The 16542-nt window shown below is 37.9% G+C and overlaps 1 protein-coding gene across 1 annotated transcript in view; it reads right to left on the bottom strand.

The window, feature by feature from the left end:
* Positions 1-16542, bottom strand: part of PLA2G4A (phospholipase A2 group IVA) — a 191818-nt gene that overhangs the window by 148148 nt on the left and 27128 nt on the right. Inside the window, exon 3 of the mRNA XM_059413934.1 lies at positions 8908-9009. Within this exon, the coding sequence (XP_059269917.1) occupies positions 8908-8940 (33 nt within the window). The 5' untranslated portion in view covers positions 8941-9009. The remainder of the gene's footprint in view (positions 1-8907; positions 9010-16542) is intronic.

Raw genomic sequence — 16542 nt, 5'->3', positions numbered from 1 at the left:
TTAAGTCCTATTTTAATTAGGATTCTGAGATTGCCGAAAAGCAGTACAAAAAAGAAATTTGATGGTGCCAGCCTGAGTCTAAAGTACTCATTTAATGACATACTCACCATAAATTTATAGTAACTATAACTTCATCAAGATACCTAAAATTCAAGTCACCCAAATTTTTAGCATTTAAATTTTAACTGAGATGTAGATTCTAACCCAATGGTAATTGAGTAGCCATAGTACCACACACACACAAATTTTTTCTGAACATCAGCTTTTTCTCTACTCAGTATCCTTGAAGAAATCTATACTCTCCTTGGAGTAACTATGGCTCAGTTAAGGACCATGACGTAGAGATGTACTTCATTCTCCTGGAAGTCCTCATCAGAACATATAAAGCACCAGGCAGACCTGAACATTTTCCCCACGCATTCTTAAAGATGCTTTTGATGGCAGAAATATTTATTTAGGGACATCTGGGTGGCTCAGTCCTTAAGCGTCTGCCTTCTGCTCAGGTCATGATCCCTGGTCCCTGTGATAGAGTCCCACATCGGGCTCCCTCCTCAGGGGGAACCCCGCTTCTCCCTCTCCCTTTGCTCCTCCCCCTGTTCATGTTTCCTCTCTAGCTGTCTCTCTATGTCAAATAAGTAGATAAAATCTTTTTTTTTTTTTTTTTAATTTATTTAGGGCACTTAGGTGGCTCAGTTGGTTAAGCGACCGCCTTTGGCTCAGATCATTATTCTGGAGTTACAGGACCGAGTCCCTCACCGGGCTCCCAGGTATATGGGAAGTCTGCTTCTCCCTCTGTTCTCCCTTCTCATGTTCTCTCCCTCTTTCTCTCTCTCGATCTCACAAATAAATAAATAAAATCTTTGTGAAAAATTTATTTAGGTTAGAATTACTGACCTATGTCATGTTTGCCATGTTTGTTCAAATCTAAGAGTATCTTCGCAATGATGATTTTCAGATGTGTATTTTTTTTATAAATACATATTTATATATTTTATTTTACTTATTTATTTGACAGACAGAGATCACAAGTAGGCAGAGAGGCAGGCAGAGGTGGGGGGAGCAGGTTCCTTGGAGCCCGATGCAGGGCTCGATCCCAAGATGCTGGGATCATGACCTGAGCCGAAGGCAGAGGCTTTTACCCACTGAGCCACCCAGGTGCCCCCTCAGAAGTGTATGTTAAGTCTAGTAGATCCAACAGACTTGAAAATATAGACATATTTACAGATGTCCTTTCGGGTAATTTACCCTTATTTTAAGGGACTTCTTCAAAACCTTCTCTTGGTCTCAATAATTCATCTTTGCTATTAAGAAGTAAGTGAAAGCTTCGTAACTAAAAGACATGGACATAAGTCAGAAGGATACTTATAACAGATTGCCTGATATTTCAACTCAGTTTTTCTACCTTGGTTTCCACATCTGTAAAATGGTAATTGTATCACCAGTGACATGGGATTTGTCAAGGGTCCCCTGAAACCAACCCAGACTCCAACATTAGAATTTCACACAGATCAATATTGAATGTCAACTAAGTCTTGGGGATAATTTTACCATCTGTGGAAATCTTTCAAGATGAGACTTTTTAAAATCAGTCTTCTGGGGATTATCTAGAGGCATTACTGATCTAGAGTAAACACAATGGGGGAACTCCACCTGTAGTAATGGTAGGTTAAACAACTGTAAGACACTTCCCACATATACTTCTCACAGAAAATAACTATAAACTGAATAAGGTTTTACAAAATAAGTAAAGATTTTTGAAAGACTAACTGTGACTGACCCCAGGGTGCTCAGATTAAACACTACTCCTGGGTGTATATGTGAGGGCCTTTCCAAATGAGATTATCATCTGAGTCAGGGACTCAGGAAAGTAGGTTGCCTTCCCCAGTGTGGGCTGGCATCACCCAATCTGTTGAGGGCCTGAATAGAACAAAAGGAAGAATTTGCCTCTTTTCTTCCAGTCTTATTGCTTGAGCTGAAACCCCTCATGTCATTTCTCCTGACCTTAGATTGCTATTTATACCATTAGCTCCCTGGGTTCCTAAGCCACCAGAAGTGGACTGAATCATACCTCGTCTTCTGTGGCTCTCCATCCTGCAGAGGGCAGAATGTATGACTTCACAGCCTCCATAACCACATGAGACAATTCTTCAAAGTAAGTCTCTGTGTCTAGATCTAACTGCTATGGTCTGAGTGTTTGTGTCTTCCCCCCTCCCCCCTCCACCAAATTTATATGTTGGAATCCTAACCCCTCAAATATTATGAAATGAGACCTTTGGGAAGTGTAAGGAACCCCCACGAATGGATTCGTGCCTTTATAGAAGAGAATCTAGACAGAGTCCTTGCCTCTTCTACCTCGTGAGGACAGAATGGCTACAAACCAGGGAACAGGCCTTTGCCATAGGCAACCATGGTGTTGCATTTACCTTGGACTTTCCAGCCTCCGGAATGCTGAGCTATAAATTTCTGGTTATTTATAAGCTAAATTAAGACTCTATCTATCTACGTGCCTACCTCTCTATTGCCTATTGATTCTGTTTCTCTGGAGAACACAGACTAACAGAGTAACCAAGAACTAACAGAATAGAAAGGCCTTAACTACCAGGAAAGAGATCGAAAATCAAAGAGTTCACCAAAAACTAGAGTGGTAAGCAGCGTTTGTGCTGGTTAAGAGAGGAGGAGGCTGAGAATGAGCAGCCTTGAGAATGTGAGCCGTCTAAGGGTTAGTACTCTCATAAACCATCCCTGTTTTAAGTTAAAAATTTCACAGACTGAACCCTAAGGAATGACTGGTATCTGGGAAAGATTAGAAGATCACTAACCACCCTCTTTTTCACTTTTCTAGAATAACAGCAACAACAAATGTGCTATTTGCCATAAAACTCCTTGTCAGTTTTCCACAGCGCTCGGCTTTGCCAGGTGGCGTTTTGCCACCTTGATATTTTTTTTATTTCTCTTCTTCTTTTTTTTTTTTTTTAATTTCTAGTAGCAGCGTCTCACCTTATGATGTCCCTTGGCTAGAAGTACCTTTCCTGACTGTGTCTAGAGAATACTTTTATACATACAGCAATTTATTATTTATAAAAGCCTTGGAAAGCAGACACAGTAGGTACCATTCATGCCCTGTTTTTCCACACGAAGCACATAAAACTCAGTTTCAGTGCTCAGGAGCACGTAAGTGAAGATGGGAACTACCACTAGAAAACTAGCTCTTCGATTCCTTACCCTGTGTTGCCCCATCCCCCCCACCCCCTGCCACCATGTTACCATAATAATCTAGAATAATAGCTTTCTACTTTCCTGACAAATTTCCAGTCACTCCCCAATGACGGTTTTCAAAGATCCTGTGTTTTAGCAGGCAGTCACGCTGGCTTACCTATGCGGTTGACTGAGCCTAATGTGAAGACAACCTTGGGTTCTATGGATGTGAGACAGGGGCCCTCCCCTGCTAACAGGCAGTGAGAAGAGGTGTGGATTCTTTTTTACTCCAGGAAAGTGACTCATTTTCAGAGTAAAACGATGGAAATTTTTATAAATAATTTATTCTTGACCTATCCTTGTAAAATTGGTCCAAAAGAATTTCAGTAGATTCTGGAGACACAAACATCCTTCAGGTTAGAAAGTACCTCATGAGGACTCTAAACATGGACGCCGAATTATGCCATATGCATATTGCTCCATTTTCTACCAGGTCTTACAAGCCAGCCCTGTGGAAAGCAAGAGAACTTGCTGGCTGTGAACTGCTGTATCAGCCCACGGGATTCCCCAACATGTCACTGCATCACCGGTGTGGGGAAAATAAGGCCAATCTTCTGTGCCTTGAGGCAGCCAAAACGGTGTTGGCCCGTCTGGCACCACTCATTACAAGTTAGCTGACTTAGCCTTCCCCATCTTTCCTTTTTACTAAAATTGCGCTGTGTTGAGTATGCTCACTTATATATTTTGAAAAGTATCTTTCTATGAAAACTAGAGCAGGGAATTTTGTCACTAAAATAATTTACATAAAGTCTCTGTAGTGCAGTTGGTTAGCACATTTGGCTGTTAAAATAATTTACATAGACGTACACATGCAGTCTTTTCCACACATACACAGAAAGAGCAAGAAGAACAAAACTATAAAGCTCGCAGGAATCCTCACTTTAAAAAGTGCTATAAATCGGAATATGAATAAATGTCCCACTCTGATGCTGGGGAACGGTAATGAAAACCATGATACAGATATGTGGTTTGCGGGCTTCATCATATTGAGACGCCACATAGGTAATCACTATGTCCTTCATATTTAGCTGTAGTTAAAATTTGCAAGGAAAGGTGACAGGAATGAGTTTTAAAATATCCAGAGTGCAGTTTGATTTTTAAATATACTCTGCCGTGTTAAGAGAAGAAACTAAAAGGCCAGCTCACAAGGTCATCTGAAGGACACAGGTGGGGACTACACAGCGGTCAGTAAGAAGGCCTGCTCAGATTTAAGTAGGAGAGGGAAGTGCATTTGAAATAATCATGTTCTTTGAAATGTATTACACTCCAACCACCCTGAACTTCTTTCATTTCCTTATAGGAACTTTCTCATCTCCAGAATACCTCATATTTACTTTTCTCTAATCCAGAAAGTAATTTTCTCCTTCTTCCCTTCCCTTGTGCTAAACCTTCAAGTCCAGGCTTACAAGTCAGTCCCTGTAGGAATGTCAGGATTCCTATCATTCATTATTCATGTTGTATATTCCCAAAGTAATCCTCATTGTCTCTTATCAGAGCCCTTTCTGAACATTATAATTAGTATGTAAATAAATGGTTTTGCTGCTAGGCATAAGCTCAGCTCAGGGACTTAGTCTGAATCACTTTTGCAACCCCAATGCTTATCGAAAACTCACTGGGAGTGGTACACAATGGTCATTCAATAAATAACAATAAGTGCTCAGAAAAAAAATAAATAAATGAAATAGATTTAGAGGTAATGAATTGAAAGTCCAAATGCTAATATTCAGAATTATTGTTGGTTTCTTTGTCTTAAGCCCAGGGTTATAGATCTTAACTTTATCTTCCTTCTCCCTTTTCAGTTGCCAGGGCCAAATTTCAGGTTAAAGTTTAAGAATGAACACTTTGATTCAATTCTCTGAGAGTTATAGGAATTACTGGTGGGATGAAAAAGAACTAATCTGTACATAATATATAGAAACTTTGTTAATATGAAAAATAATTATTTCATTGCTTAAGCTATTCTACAATTTCATTGTAGAAAACCATAATTGTGGAAAGTAGGATACTGTTTCTGAAAACAAAGATATCTCATTTTAAACCTTGATTTTTTTAAGGTTTTTAAAAATTATTTGAGAGAGAGGGAGAGCACAAGTATGAGCAAGGGGGAAGGGCAAAAGGAGAAGCAGACTAGCAGGGCTCGATCCCAGCACCCTGGGATCATGACCTGATCTGAAGGCAGACACTTAACCAACGGAGCCGCCCGAAAGCCCCTGATTATATGCTTTTCCCAAAACCATACTTTAAATATAAGGAAAAATACAAATTGAACATAAAAGGATGCATACACTAAAGAAACTGGAAGAGGTCAAATTAATAAAAGACAAGGTAAAATTTAGAGCAAAGAGATAAAAAAGGACTTACAATGATAAAGCATCAGAGAAATATATATATCCAGAAGTTATATGCATTAATAACATATCTTCAAAATTCATAAAGCAAAAGTTGCAAATGGAAACGTGTTCTTATATATGGAACAGTTGCCAAAATAGATAATAAGCAAGACTGTAATTATATATAAACATCTTACAAAAAACAAAAATCATGCAAGAGTATGTTCTCTGAACACAGTGGAACTAAATTAGAAATGAAGTTCAAAGACAAAAGCTTGAAAATTAATATACACATGTCTCAATACCCCATGAGTCAAAGCTCAATTCAGGGACTGAGTTAGGAAAAAGTTAGAACATATTTTTCATTAAGCAATTATGAAAATGTGACATTCCCAAACCTATGTGCTATACCTAAAGTAGATGGTGTATAATTAATAAAGCTTAAAAGATAAACATTTAAAAATTTATAAAGAAGTAAAATTGGCATTATTCATAGATACCAGGAATGTGTAAGTCAAAAATCCAAAAGAGCCTACAAACTATCAGAATTAACAAAGAAATTCAGTAAGTTTACTAGATCAACAAAAATCAGTTGTATCTTGATATAAATACAAAAACTAACTGGAAAATAAAATTTGTAAATAATGACACTAAAACATCAACTATCAAGAAATACATCTAAAAAAAGATATTTAGTAATCCCTCTTTCACCACAGGGGATACATTCCAAGCAACCTTGGACCTGCCACTATGGGTTCCTGAAACCATGGATAGTACAAACTCCCCGTATACTGTTTTTTCCTGTACATACATACCTATGATGAAGTTTAATTTATAGGTTTGACAGAGAAAGTGATTAACAACAATAACTAATAATAAAAGAGAACTAAAATAATATGCTGTAATAAAAGTTATGTGATTGTGGTCTCTCTCTCAAAATATCTTGTATTATACTCACTTTCCTCCTTGTGATGATATGAGACGATAAAATGCCTAGGTGACGAGATGAAGTGAAAGTGACGTAGCGTTAGGTTACTACTGACCTTCTGATAGTATGTCAGAAGAAGGATCATCTGCTTCTGTATAAAGTCTGACCACAGATCACTGAAACCACAGGTAAGGGGGGAATCCTATAAAACATTTATTACTGAAATCTACATCACACTCCTGAGAGAATTAAAGATAATCTAAGTAATATTAGTTTTGGATTAGATTCATGGGTTATTAATGGGTGAAAAGATTCAATATCATAATCATAGCATCTCTCCCTTCACTGGTCTATAAAATCATTAAGGGTCAATAAAAATTTCAGCAGTTTTGGGTCTATGTGTGTGTAGCAAAGCGACAAACGGGTTGCAAAACTTACAGGGAAATGCAGAGGGACTGAAAATAGCCAAGACAATCTTGAAGAAGAAAAAGCTGGAAGGTTTTACATTACCATATATGATATATTTCAAAGCTACAGAAATTAAGATGGGACACCTAGGTGGCTCAGTCAGTTAAGTGTCTGCCTTTGGCTCAGGTCGTGATCGCAGGGTCCAGGGGTCGAGTCCTACATCGGGCTCCTTGCTCAGAGGGGAGCCTGCTTCATCCTTCTGCCCTGCCCCTCCCTCTGCTTGGGCTCTCACTCTCCCCCCGACAAATAAATAAATAAATAAAATCATTAAAAAAAGAGAGAGAGAAATTAAGATAGATATTTGTACAACTGGTATTATTTAACAAAGTCTAACAGACCAATAGAACAGCACAGAGATCAAGCCACACACAGATGGGGCTTCATTTACAGTAGAGGGGCCTCTGCCATTCAGTGAGGAGATGGCGGTTACCAGGGCATGAGAGTTTGTAGTATACTCAGGTAATACTATAGGGCAATGTAAAAGTGTGGAATTCTGCTGCTTTACAACAACATGCATGAATCGCACAGATGTAATGTGGAATGCAGATATCTATAAGAAGGTCAAAAGCAGGCAACACTTATCTACGGTCATAGAAGTCAAATGTTGGTTACCTTTGTGGAGTTTATTGACTGGAAAAAACATGAGCAACTCTTCTGTGTTACTTTTAATGCTGTGTGTTTTTATTTGGATGATGATGAGAGGAATACATAGGTTAATATCCATCAAGTTAAACAATTAAGATTTATGCACTTTATATACGGTGTTTGTTGATTAAAAAAACAAACACTCAAGAATCCAACAGGAAGAGCAGCTTGCAAAGAAAACTGAGAAGGAACCAATTGCAAGAAAATCTGAAATAGAACCACAGAAAAATCGGGAAGAGTTTTTTTTGTTTAAGACTTTATTTATTTATTTGAGAGAGAGAGCATGAGTAGGGATGGGAGGGAGAAGGAGAATTAGGCACCCTGCTGATCAAGGAGCCTGTTGTCGGAACTTGATCCCAGGACTCTGGGATCATGACCTGAGCCAAAGGCAGATGCTTAATCCACTGAGCCACCTAGGCACCCCATTAAGAAGAGTTTTAAGAAAAGAATGACCAGTGGGGGTGGTTGAGGGCAGGGTAGGGTGTTAGGGGATGAGGCTATTGAAGAGTCCACTGAATTCAGCACCAAAAGAGGCCCTTGAGGCTTTTTGTGAAGTGGGAAAGCTGAGTCTAGTTTTTAATGATTCGAGCTATGAACAGAGGGGAAGAAGGCACTAGAAAACACTTGTAATACGTTAATCCTTGTTCTCCAGGCAGGAAAAGACAGAGGATGGTAGCTAGAGAAGGATGTAAGGTAAGAGAAAAAGTGCTTCATTCAAAGTAACAATAAGGCTCTGGATTATTCCTTAATGTTCCATAAAAGCTATTTCTAGTCCATATAAACCTAACCGGATCTCAAGTGTTGAATTTAGCAAAGAGATCCCTAGGGTATTTTTTGGATCAGAAGAGAGGGTGTATGCTTCCAACTGAGTTTGGAAGAATACATACTAAAATTTGAAATTACTCTTTACTAAACTAAGCACCTATAGAAGAACTGGTTTAAGCACACAGAAGGGAAAGTTACAGAATGCTTTACCCTGCCAATGCATACCCAAATAATAGCCTTCAATTCAAGAATTCTTTTGTCTCCTCTCCACCAATGCCTGTGAAGGGTAGAACTTACCCAGACTGGTAACTGCTAAGTGGTTAACTACATTTCTTACTGTTCTGTGAAAGTTCTGTACTGTTACACATGTTTTGGTACTTTTTTTCCCCTTCCAAGTACCTCTGTTGTGGATTTATCCTTTAGAGTTGTACTTTATTAGCCAATGCCAGCAAAGCTCATGCACAGATGTATATAGCCTCCCTCCCAGCAAGGATATATAAACAGTAAATGACTTACTATGATGTGCTGATACGGATCTATAAATGACATTTTGATTTCAATTACAGGAAATCTCTTCACACTTCAAAGGTCTTCTCGGCACTCTAGCTTCTTTAAAACCTACAAAATAAACAATCACTATTGTTAAGCTTCCTCTTGGATGCAGTTCCAAGATTTAAATCATGATGAACATGAACCTTCGGAAGTCAGAGTCCACCCAAGGAGACCAGAGAGATTAAGTTTCCAATTGTTTATAGGTGTAGTGTATACATATAACTTAGGGAAAGGGTAAACATAGTTTGATAGTACTGTTTAATTTCCACATTTATTTGTTCAAATTTATTCTGTTGATAATTATTAGGAAACCCCAGAATTTTTTTTTTTTTTTGCATTTGCCAAGTATCTTATGAGAAGGTCACTGAACTTACGAAAAATTAAGATTATGCTGTACTGTTTATAATTAAACAGCCATACGCCATTGTTCATTTTCTCAACTGGGCTAGTGTTACACAAATCCGTGATAAGAAAGGAACATTTTTACCTTACCTTTAAAACCTTTAAAGATACATTCATGTTAAATTTCAACTTCGGTGTGGATATTAAAAACAAAAAAAGTTTATTCATTCTAAAATACCAGCTGAATTTAGAACCAGTTAAATAAAAATAAATTAAAAATAGGAAAAAATACTTTCTATATTTTGCTTTACTCTAATAATGACTCCATGTTATTTAAAATCAAATAAAAAAATCAAATCCTCCATCATAGATTTTTTTTTTCCCTTGAGACTATAAAACAACATATACTTCTAGGTCAGTATTCTATATGTCACATCTAATTTGGAACTTCTCAAATACCTTTATTACTTATATAAATAATTTTTATTTGAATTTTTTTACACAAATGGCATCTCATGAAATATCCTTGAATTACTAAACCCATTTCCTTCATAATTTTTTCAGCAAAAAGAACAGTATGTATGTATGTATGTATGTATGTATTTTTAAAGACTTTATTTTTTTAGAGGAGTTTTAAGTTCATAGCAAAATTGAGAAGTACAGAGATTTCCCCCACATATTCTCTGCCCCACACATGCATTTCTGCCTCTCCCTGACCCCCATCCCCTACCACAATGGGACATTTATTAGACCTGATAAACCTACATCAACACATCATCATCACCCAGAGACCATAGTTTACCTCAGGGTTCACTCTTCATTTTCTATGTTCTATGGGTTTTGACAAATGTATAATGAACTGTGCCCTTTATCCCCTTTATCAGGGTATAATAAGACTACTTTCACACCTTAAAAATTCTCTTTGTTTTTGCCTATTCATCCCTCCCTGTCTCCCAACCACTGGCAACGACCTATCTTTCTACTATCTCCATAGTTCTTCCTTTTCCAGAATGTTACATCATTGGAAATCATATAGTATGTACCATTTTCAGAATGGCTTCTTTCACTCAGTAAGCTGCATTTAGGAAGTTTTTTTCCGTGTCTTTTTATGGCTTGAAAACTCATTTCTTTTTAGACCTACATAATTTTACATGGTCTGGATGCACCATAGTTCATTTATCCGTTCACCTACTGAAGGATGTCCTGGATGCTCCCAGATTTTAGCAACCATGAATAAAGCTGCTATAAACATCTATGTACAGCTTTGTGTGTGGACTTACAATTTCATTTCCTTTGAGTAAAGATCAAGGGTCATGGATGCCGGATCACACAGTAAAAATAGGTATAGTATGATAAGAAACCACCAAACTATCTTCCAAAGTATCTGTACCATTTTGCATTCCCACTATCAAGATTTAATACTTCTGTGGCTCACATATTCACCCACACTGGATATTGGCAGTGTTCTAGGTTTTGGCCATTCTAATAGGAGTACAGTGTTACCTCACTGATTTCATTTGCATTTCCCTGATAATGACATATGATGCAAGCGTCTCTTCATGTTTGTTTGTCACCTGTATATCCTCTTTGGTGAAGTATCTATTAAGGCCTTTTGTCCATTTTTAAAAATCAGGTTGTTGTTTTTTTTTTTTTTTTTTTTAATTTTTAAGCTTTAGGAGTTCTTTGTATATCTGGGATAACGGTCCTTTATTGGATGTGTCTTTTGCAAATATTTTCTGCCAGCCTGGCTTCATTATTTTGTAATATGAAAAATATGAACCAATATTGTAGGAAAGATAAAAATCACTCACAGTCCCCTATTTAAAAATTATATAAAATGAAATTCTCCCTTCTTCTTTGTTCTGGTTCATCAAGTCATTATTTTTACTGGAGAAAAAAATTTTTTTAATTTATTTATATATTTGTTGGGAGGAGAGAGAGCACAAGCAGGGAGAGCAGCAGGCAGAGGAAGAAGCAGGCTCCCCAGCGGAGCAAGGAGCCCGATGTGGGACTTGACCCCAGGACCCTGGGATCATGACCCAAGCCGAAGACAGATGCTTAACTGACTGAGCCACCCAGGTGTCCCAAGAAAAAAAATTTTTAAATAAGACATTTGTTTATTATAGTCACTTGGTAAGTTCCTAAAGTTGATTTCTATCTTCTCATAGTACATTTTCATCAAGATGAAACAATCTACATTTCCTTTATATAATTAGCCCTTAGAAATGAAGCAATTTCTTTAAAAAAATTTTTCTTTTTTAAATTTACTTATTTGAGATAGAGTGAGAGAGAAAGAGAGAGAGCATGAGCAGGGCAGAAGGAGAGGGAAAAGCAGGCTCCTTGCAGAGCAGGGAGCCCCATGAGGGACTCAATCCTAAGACCCTGGGATCATGACTTGAGCTAAGGCAGACACTTATACAACTAAACCACCCAGGTGTCCCAGTGAAGCAATTTCTTAAGATAATTCTTCTTTCAAGTACATGACAGGCCATGTGAAGCCCCTGGGGCCAAGAGCACAAGCCTTTATGTTGCTGCAGCAATGGTAATCCCTGAGAAGCACATGTTCCCTTTCTAGAAACTGAAAAGTCCATATGGTTGTACAGCAATGCCAGGGTACTATTATTGGGGATTCCATGCCTGAGGGAAAATCAGATTATTTTCTTTATTGAAGTAGCATAATTTGGTAAAAAAAAAAACAAAAACAAACAAAAAACGAACAAACAAACAAAAAAAAAAACATTGGATAAAGGATCAGAAAGACCTTGATTTAAACTCCAGTTTCACATTTTAAGATTCCGTGTATTCCACCGTAAGTGGAACAGTACTACCTTCAGTGTTGTAGTGAGGACTGATGAACTGATTATAGTGAAAGGTGCCAGCCCCATAGGAAATACGAGCCATATGTAAATGCATGCAAGCTTCCGTTTCTAAAAACATTATTTTAAGTTTCATTTCAATTCCAATTAGTTAACATGTAGTGTCATGTTAGTTTCAGGTTTACAGTACAGTGATTCAACAATTCCATACATCGTCTCATCCTCCTCAGGACAAGCACCCTCCTTAAACCCCATCACCTATTTCGCCCTCCCCCTTCTTGGTCATCTGGATGTCTTCTTTGGAGAAATGCCTGTTAATGTCTTCCAAACAAATAATTTGGATTATTTGTTTTTCGGGTGTTGATTTTCAGAAGTTCGTTTTTGTTAGAGAAAGAGGGAGAGGGAAGAGCAGCAAGAGCAGGGGAGGGGGAGGGAGCAAAGGGACAGGGAGAGAATCTTAAGCAGGCTCCATGCCCAGAGCAGAGCCCAAAGTGGGGCTCCATCTTCTAACACTGAGATTATGACTTTAGCCAAAATCAAGAGTCAGATGCTTCAATGAGTGAGCCTCCCAGGCACCTTGAGAAGTTCTTTTTTTATTGTGGATACTAACTGAGCTTTATATCTTTTCCCATTCTGTGCCTTTTAACTTATGGGTTGTTTGCTCAGCTGTGCAGAAGCTTTTTATTTTGATGTAGTCCCAACAGTTTATTTTTGCTTTGGTTTCCCTTGTCTCAGGAGACATATCTAGAAAGAAGTTGTTATAGCTGAGATCAAAGAGGTTACTTCTTGTGTTCTTCTCTCTAGGATTTTTATGGATTATGGTTTTTATGGTTTTAGGTCTCCCATTAATCCATCTTGAATTTATTTCTGTGTATGGTGTAAGAAGGTGGTCCAGTTCCATTCTTTTGTATGTTGCTGTCCAGTTTTCCCAACACCATTTGTTCAAAAGACTATCCTTTTCCCATGGGATATTCTTTCCTGTTTTGTCAAGGATTAATTGACCATACAGTTATGGGTTTTCTATTCTGTTCTATTGGTCTGTGTGTCTGTTCTTCTGCCAGTACCATACTGTTTTGGTCACTACAGCTTTGTACTATAGCTTGAAGTTTAGAATTGTGATGCCTTCAGCTCTTTTCTTTTTCAAGGTTGCTTTAACTATTCAGGGACTTTGTAGTTCCACATACATTTTAGAATTGTTTGTTCTATTGGTATTTTGATAAGGATTGCATCAAATGTGTAGATTGCTTTGGGAAGTATACACATTTTAAGAATAATTGTTCTAATTGATGAACACTGAATACCTTTATATTTCTTTTTTTTTTTTTAAGATTTTATTTATTTGTCAGAGAGAGAGAGAGAGAGAGAGCAAGCACAGGCAGACAGAATGGCAGTCAGAGGCAGAGGGAGAAGCAGGCTCCCTGACAAGCAAGGAGCCTGATATGGGACTCAATCCCAGGACGCTGGGATCATGACCCGAGCCGAAGGCAGCTGCTTAACCAACTGAGCCACCCAGGCATCCCATACCTTTATATTTCTTTGCATTGTTTTCAATTTCTTTCATCAGTGTTTTACAGTTTTTAGAGTACAGGTCTTTCAACTCTTTGGATAGGTTTATTCCTAGCTATCTTATGGGTTTTGGTGCAATTGGAGATGGGACTGATTTCAAATCAGTCCCAAAAAATCAAGAGATTTCTCTTTCTGCTGCTTCATTTTTGGTGTATAAAAATGCAAGAGATTTCTACACATTGATTTTGTATCCTGCGACTTTACTGAATTCATTTATCAGTTCTAACAGTTTTTTGGTGAGTCTTTGGGTTTTCTATATAAAGCATCATGCCATCTGCAAATAGTGAAGTTTGACTTCTTCCTTGCTAATCTGGATGCATTTCTTTTTATAGTCTGGTTGATGTGGCTAGGACTTCCAGTGCTATGTTGAATAAAAGTGGTGAGAGCAGACATCCCCATGTTGTTCCTGACCTTAGGGGAAAAGCTCTTAAAAAAAAAAGCTCAGTTTTTCCCCATTAAAGATGATGGCAGCTGTGGGTTTTTTGTATATGCTGAACTATGCTCCCTCTAAACTTACTTTGTTGAGGGTTTTTATCATGAATAGATGTTGTACTTTGTCAAGTACATATCTTTGTCTATTGAAATGATCATACAGTTCTTATCCTTTCTCTTATTAACATGATCAATCACTGACTGATTTGAGAATATTGAACCACCTTGCCACCCAGGAATGAATCTCACTTGATGTGTTAAGTAATGATTTTTTTAATGTATTGTTGGATTCGGTTAGTATTTTTTTTTTTAAAGATTTTATTTATTTATTTGACAGAGAGAAATCACAAGTAGGCAGAGAGGCAGGCAGAGAGAGAGAGAGGAGGAAGCAGGCTCCCTGCTGAGCAGAAAGCCCGATGCGAGACTCGATCCCAGGACCCTGAGATCATGACCTGAGCAGAAGGCAGCGGCTTAACCACTGAGCCACCCAGGCGCCCCAAGATTCGGTTAGTATTTTGTTGAGGATTTTTGCATTTATGCTCATCAGGGTTATTGCCATGGATTTAAAAAGTGGTAGCTATCGGTTTGGGTATCAGGATAATATTAGCCTTGTAGAAGCATTCTGAAAATTTTCATTCCTCTTTTATTTTCTGGAATAGTTTGAGGACAGCAGGTATTAATTCTTCTTTAAAAGTTTGGTAAAACCTCACACCAGTCAGAATGGCTAAAATTAACAAGTCAGGAAATGACAGATGCTGGCAAGAATGTGGAGAAAGGGGAACCCTCCTACATTGTTGGTGGGAATGAAGCTGGTGCAACCACTCTAGAAAACAGCATGGAGGTTCCTCAAAAAGTTGAAAATAGAGCTTCCCTATGAGCCAGCAATTGCACTACTGGGTGTTTACCCTAAAGATACAAACATAGTGATCCAAAGGGGCATGTGCACCCGAATGTTTATAGCAATGTTCACAATAGTCAAACTATGGAAAGAACCTAGATGCCCATCAACAGATGAATGGATAAAGAAGATGTGGTATATATAAACAATGGAATACTATGCAGCCATCAAAAGAAATGAAATCTTGCCATTTGCGATGACCTGGATGGAAGGTATTATGCTTAGCGAAATAAGTCAATCAGAGAAAGACAACTATCATATGATCTCCCTGATATGAGGAAGTGGAGATGCAACGTGGGAGGTCTGAGGGGTAGGGAAAGAATACATGAAACAAGATGGGATCAGGAGGGAGACAAACCATAAGAGACTCTTAATCTCACAAAACAAATTGAGGGTTGCTGGGGGAGGGGGGAGGGAGAGGGAGGTGGGGTTATGGACATTGGGGAGGATATATGCTATGGTGAGTGCTGTGAAGTGTGTAAACCTGGCAATTCACAGACCTGTACCCCTGGGGCTAATAATACATTATATGTTAATTTTTTAAATTAATTAATTAATTAAAAAAAAAAGTTTGATAAAATTTGCCTGTGAAACCATCTGATTCTGGACTTCTGTCCATTGGGAATTTTTTAATTACTGATTAAGTTTCCGTGCTTGTTATCAGTCTTTTCAAACTTTCTATTTCTTCCTGTTTCATGAAGTTTTGGTAATTTATACATTTCTAGGAATTTACCATTTCTTCTAGGTTGTCCAATTTTTGGCATAGTTTTTCATAATATTCCCTTATAGTTGTTTATATTTCTGTGGTGTTGGCTATTTCTCTTCTCTTGTGATTTTATTTACTTGACTCCTTTTTCTTTTTTCCTTGGTAAGTCTGGCTAGAGATTTATCCATTTTATTGATTTTTTTCAGAGAACCAGCTCCTGGTTTCCTTGATCTGTTCTATTGTTTTTTTAGTTTCTGTATCATTTATTTCTGCTCTAATCTTTTTATGTCCTTCCTTCTGTTGGTTTTAGGTTTTGTTCATTGTTCTTCCTCTAGATCCTCTAGGTGCAAGGTTAGGTTGTTTGAGATTTTTCTTTCTTCCTGAGGCAGGCCTTACAACCACCTTTGCGGCCTCCCAAAGGTTTTGTACCATTGTGTTTTCATTTTCATTTGTTTCCAAGTGCTTTTAAAATTTCCTCTTTTTTATTTTTTTAAAGGTTTCTCCAGAATATAATGTGAAACTTAAAATTGTTTTTTTTTTTAATTATTCTCATTTCCTAGATATCGAAGGGGCTAACAGTGGTTGTGCACCCTGCTTACATCAGGGTAACTTGGGGGAGCTTCATTTAGGAACTTTATTTTTTTTTTTAAAGATTTTATTTATTTATTTGACAAACAGAGATCACAAGTAGGCAGAGAGGCAGGCAGAGAGAGGAGGAAGCAGGCCCCCCGCTGAGCAAAGAGCTTGATGCAAGGCTTGATCCCAGGACCCTGGGATCATGACCTAAGCCAAAGGCAGAGGCTTTAACCCACTGAGCCACCCAGGCATCCCTTAAATTT

Source organism: Mustela nigripes, chromosome 10, assembly GCF_022355385.1.
Source record: "Mustela nigripes isolate SB6536 chromosome 10, MUSNIG.SB6536, whole genome shotgun sequence".
Classification (NCBI taxonomy): Eukaryota; Metazoa; Chordata; class Mammalia; order Carnivora; family Mustelidae; genus Mustela; species Mustela nigripes.
The sequence above is the reverse complement of the archived record's forward strand: the minus strand, read 5'-3'. Positions and strand labels throughout refer to the sequence as shown.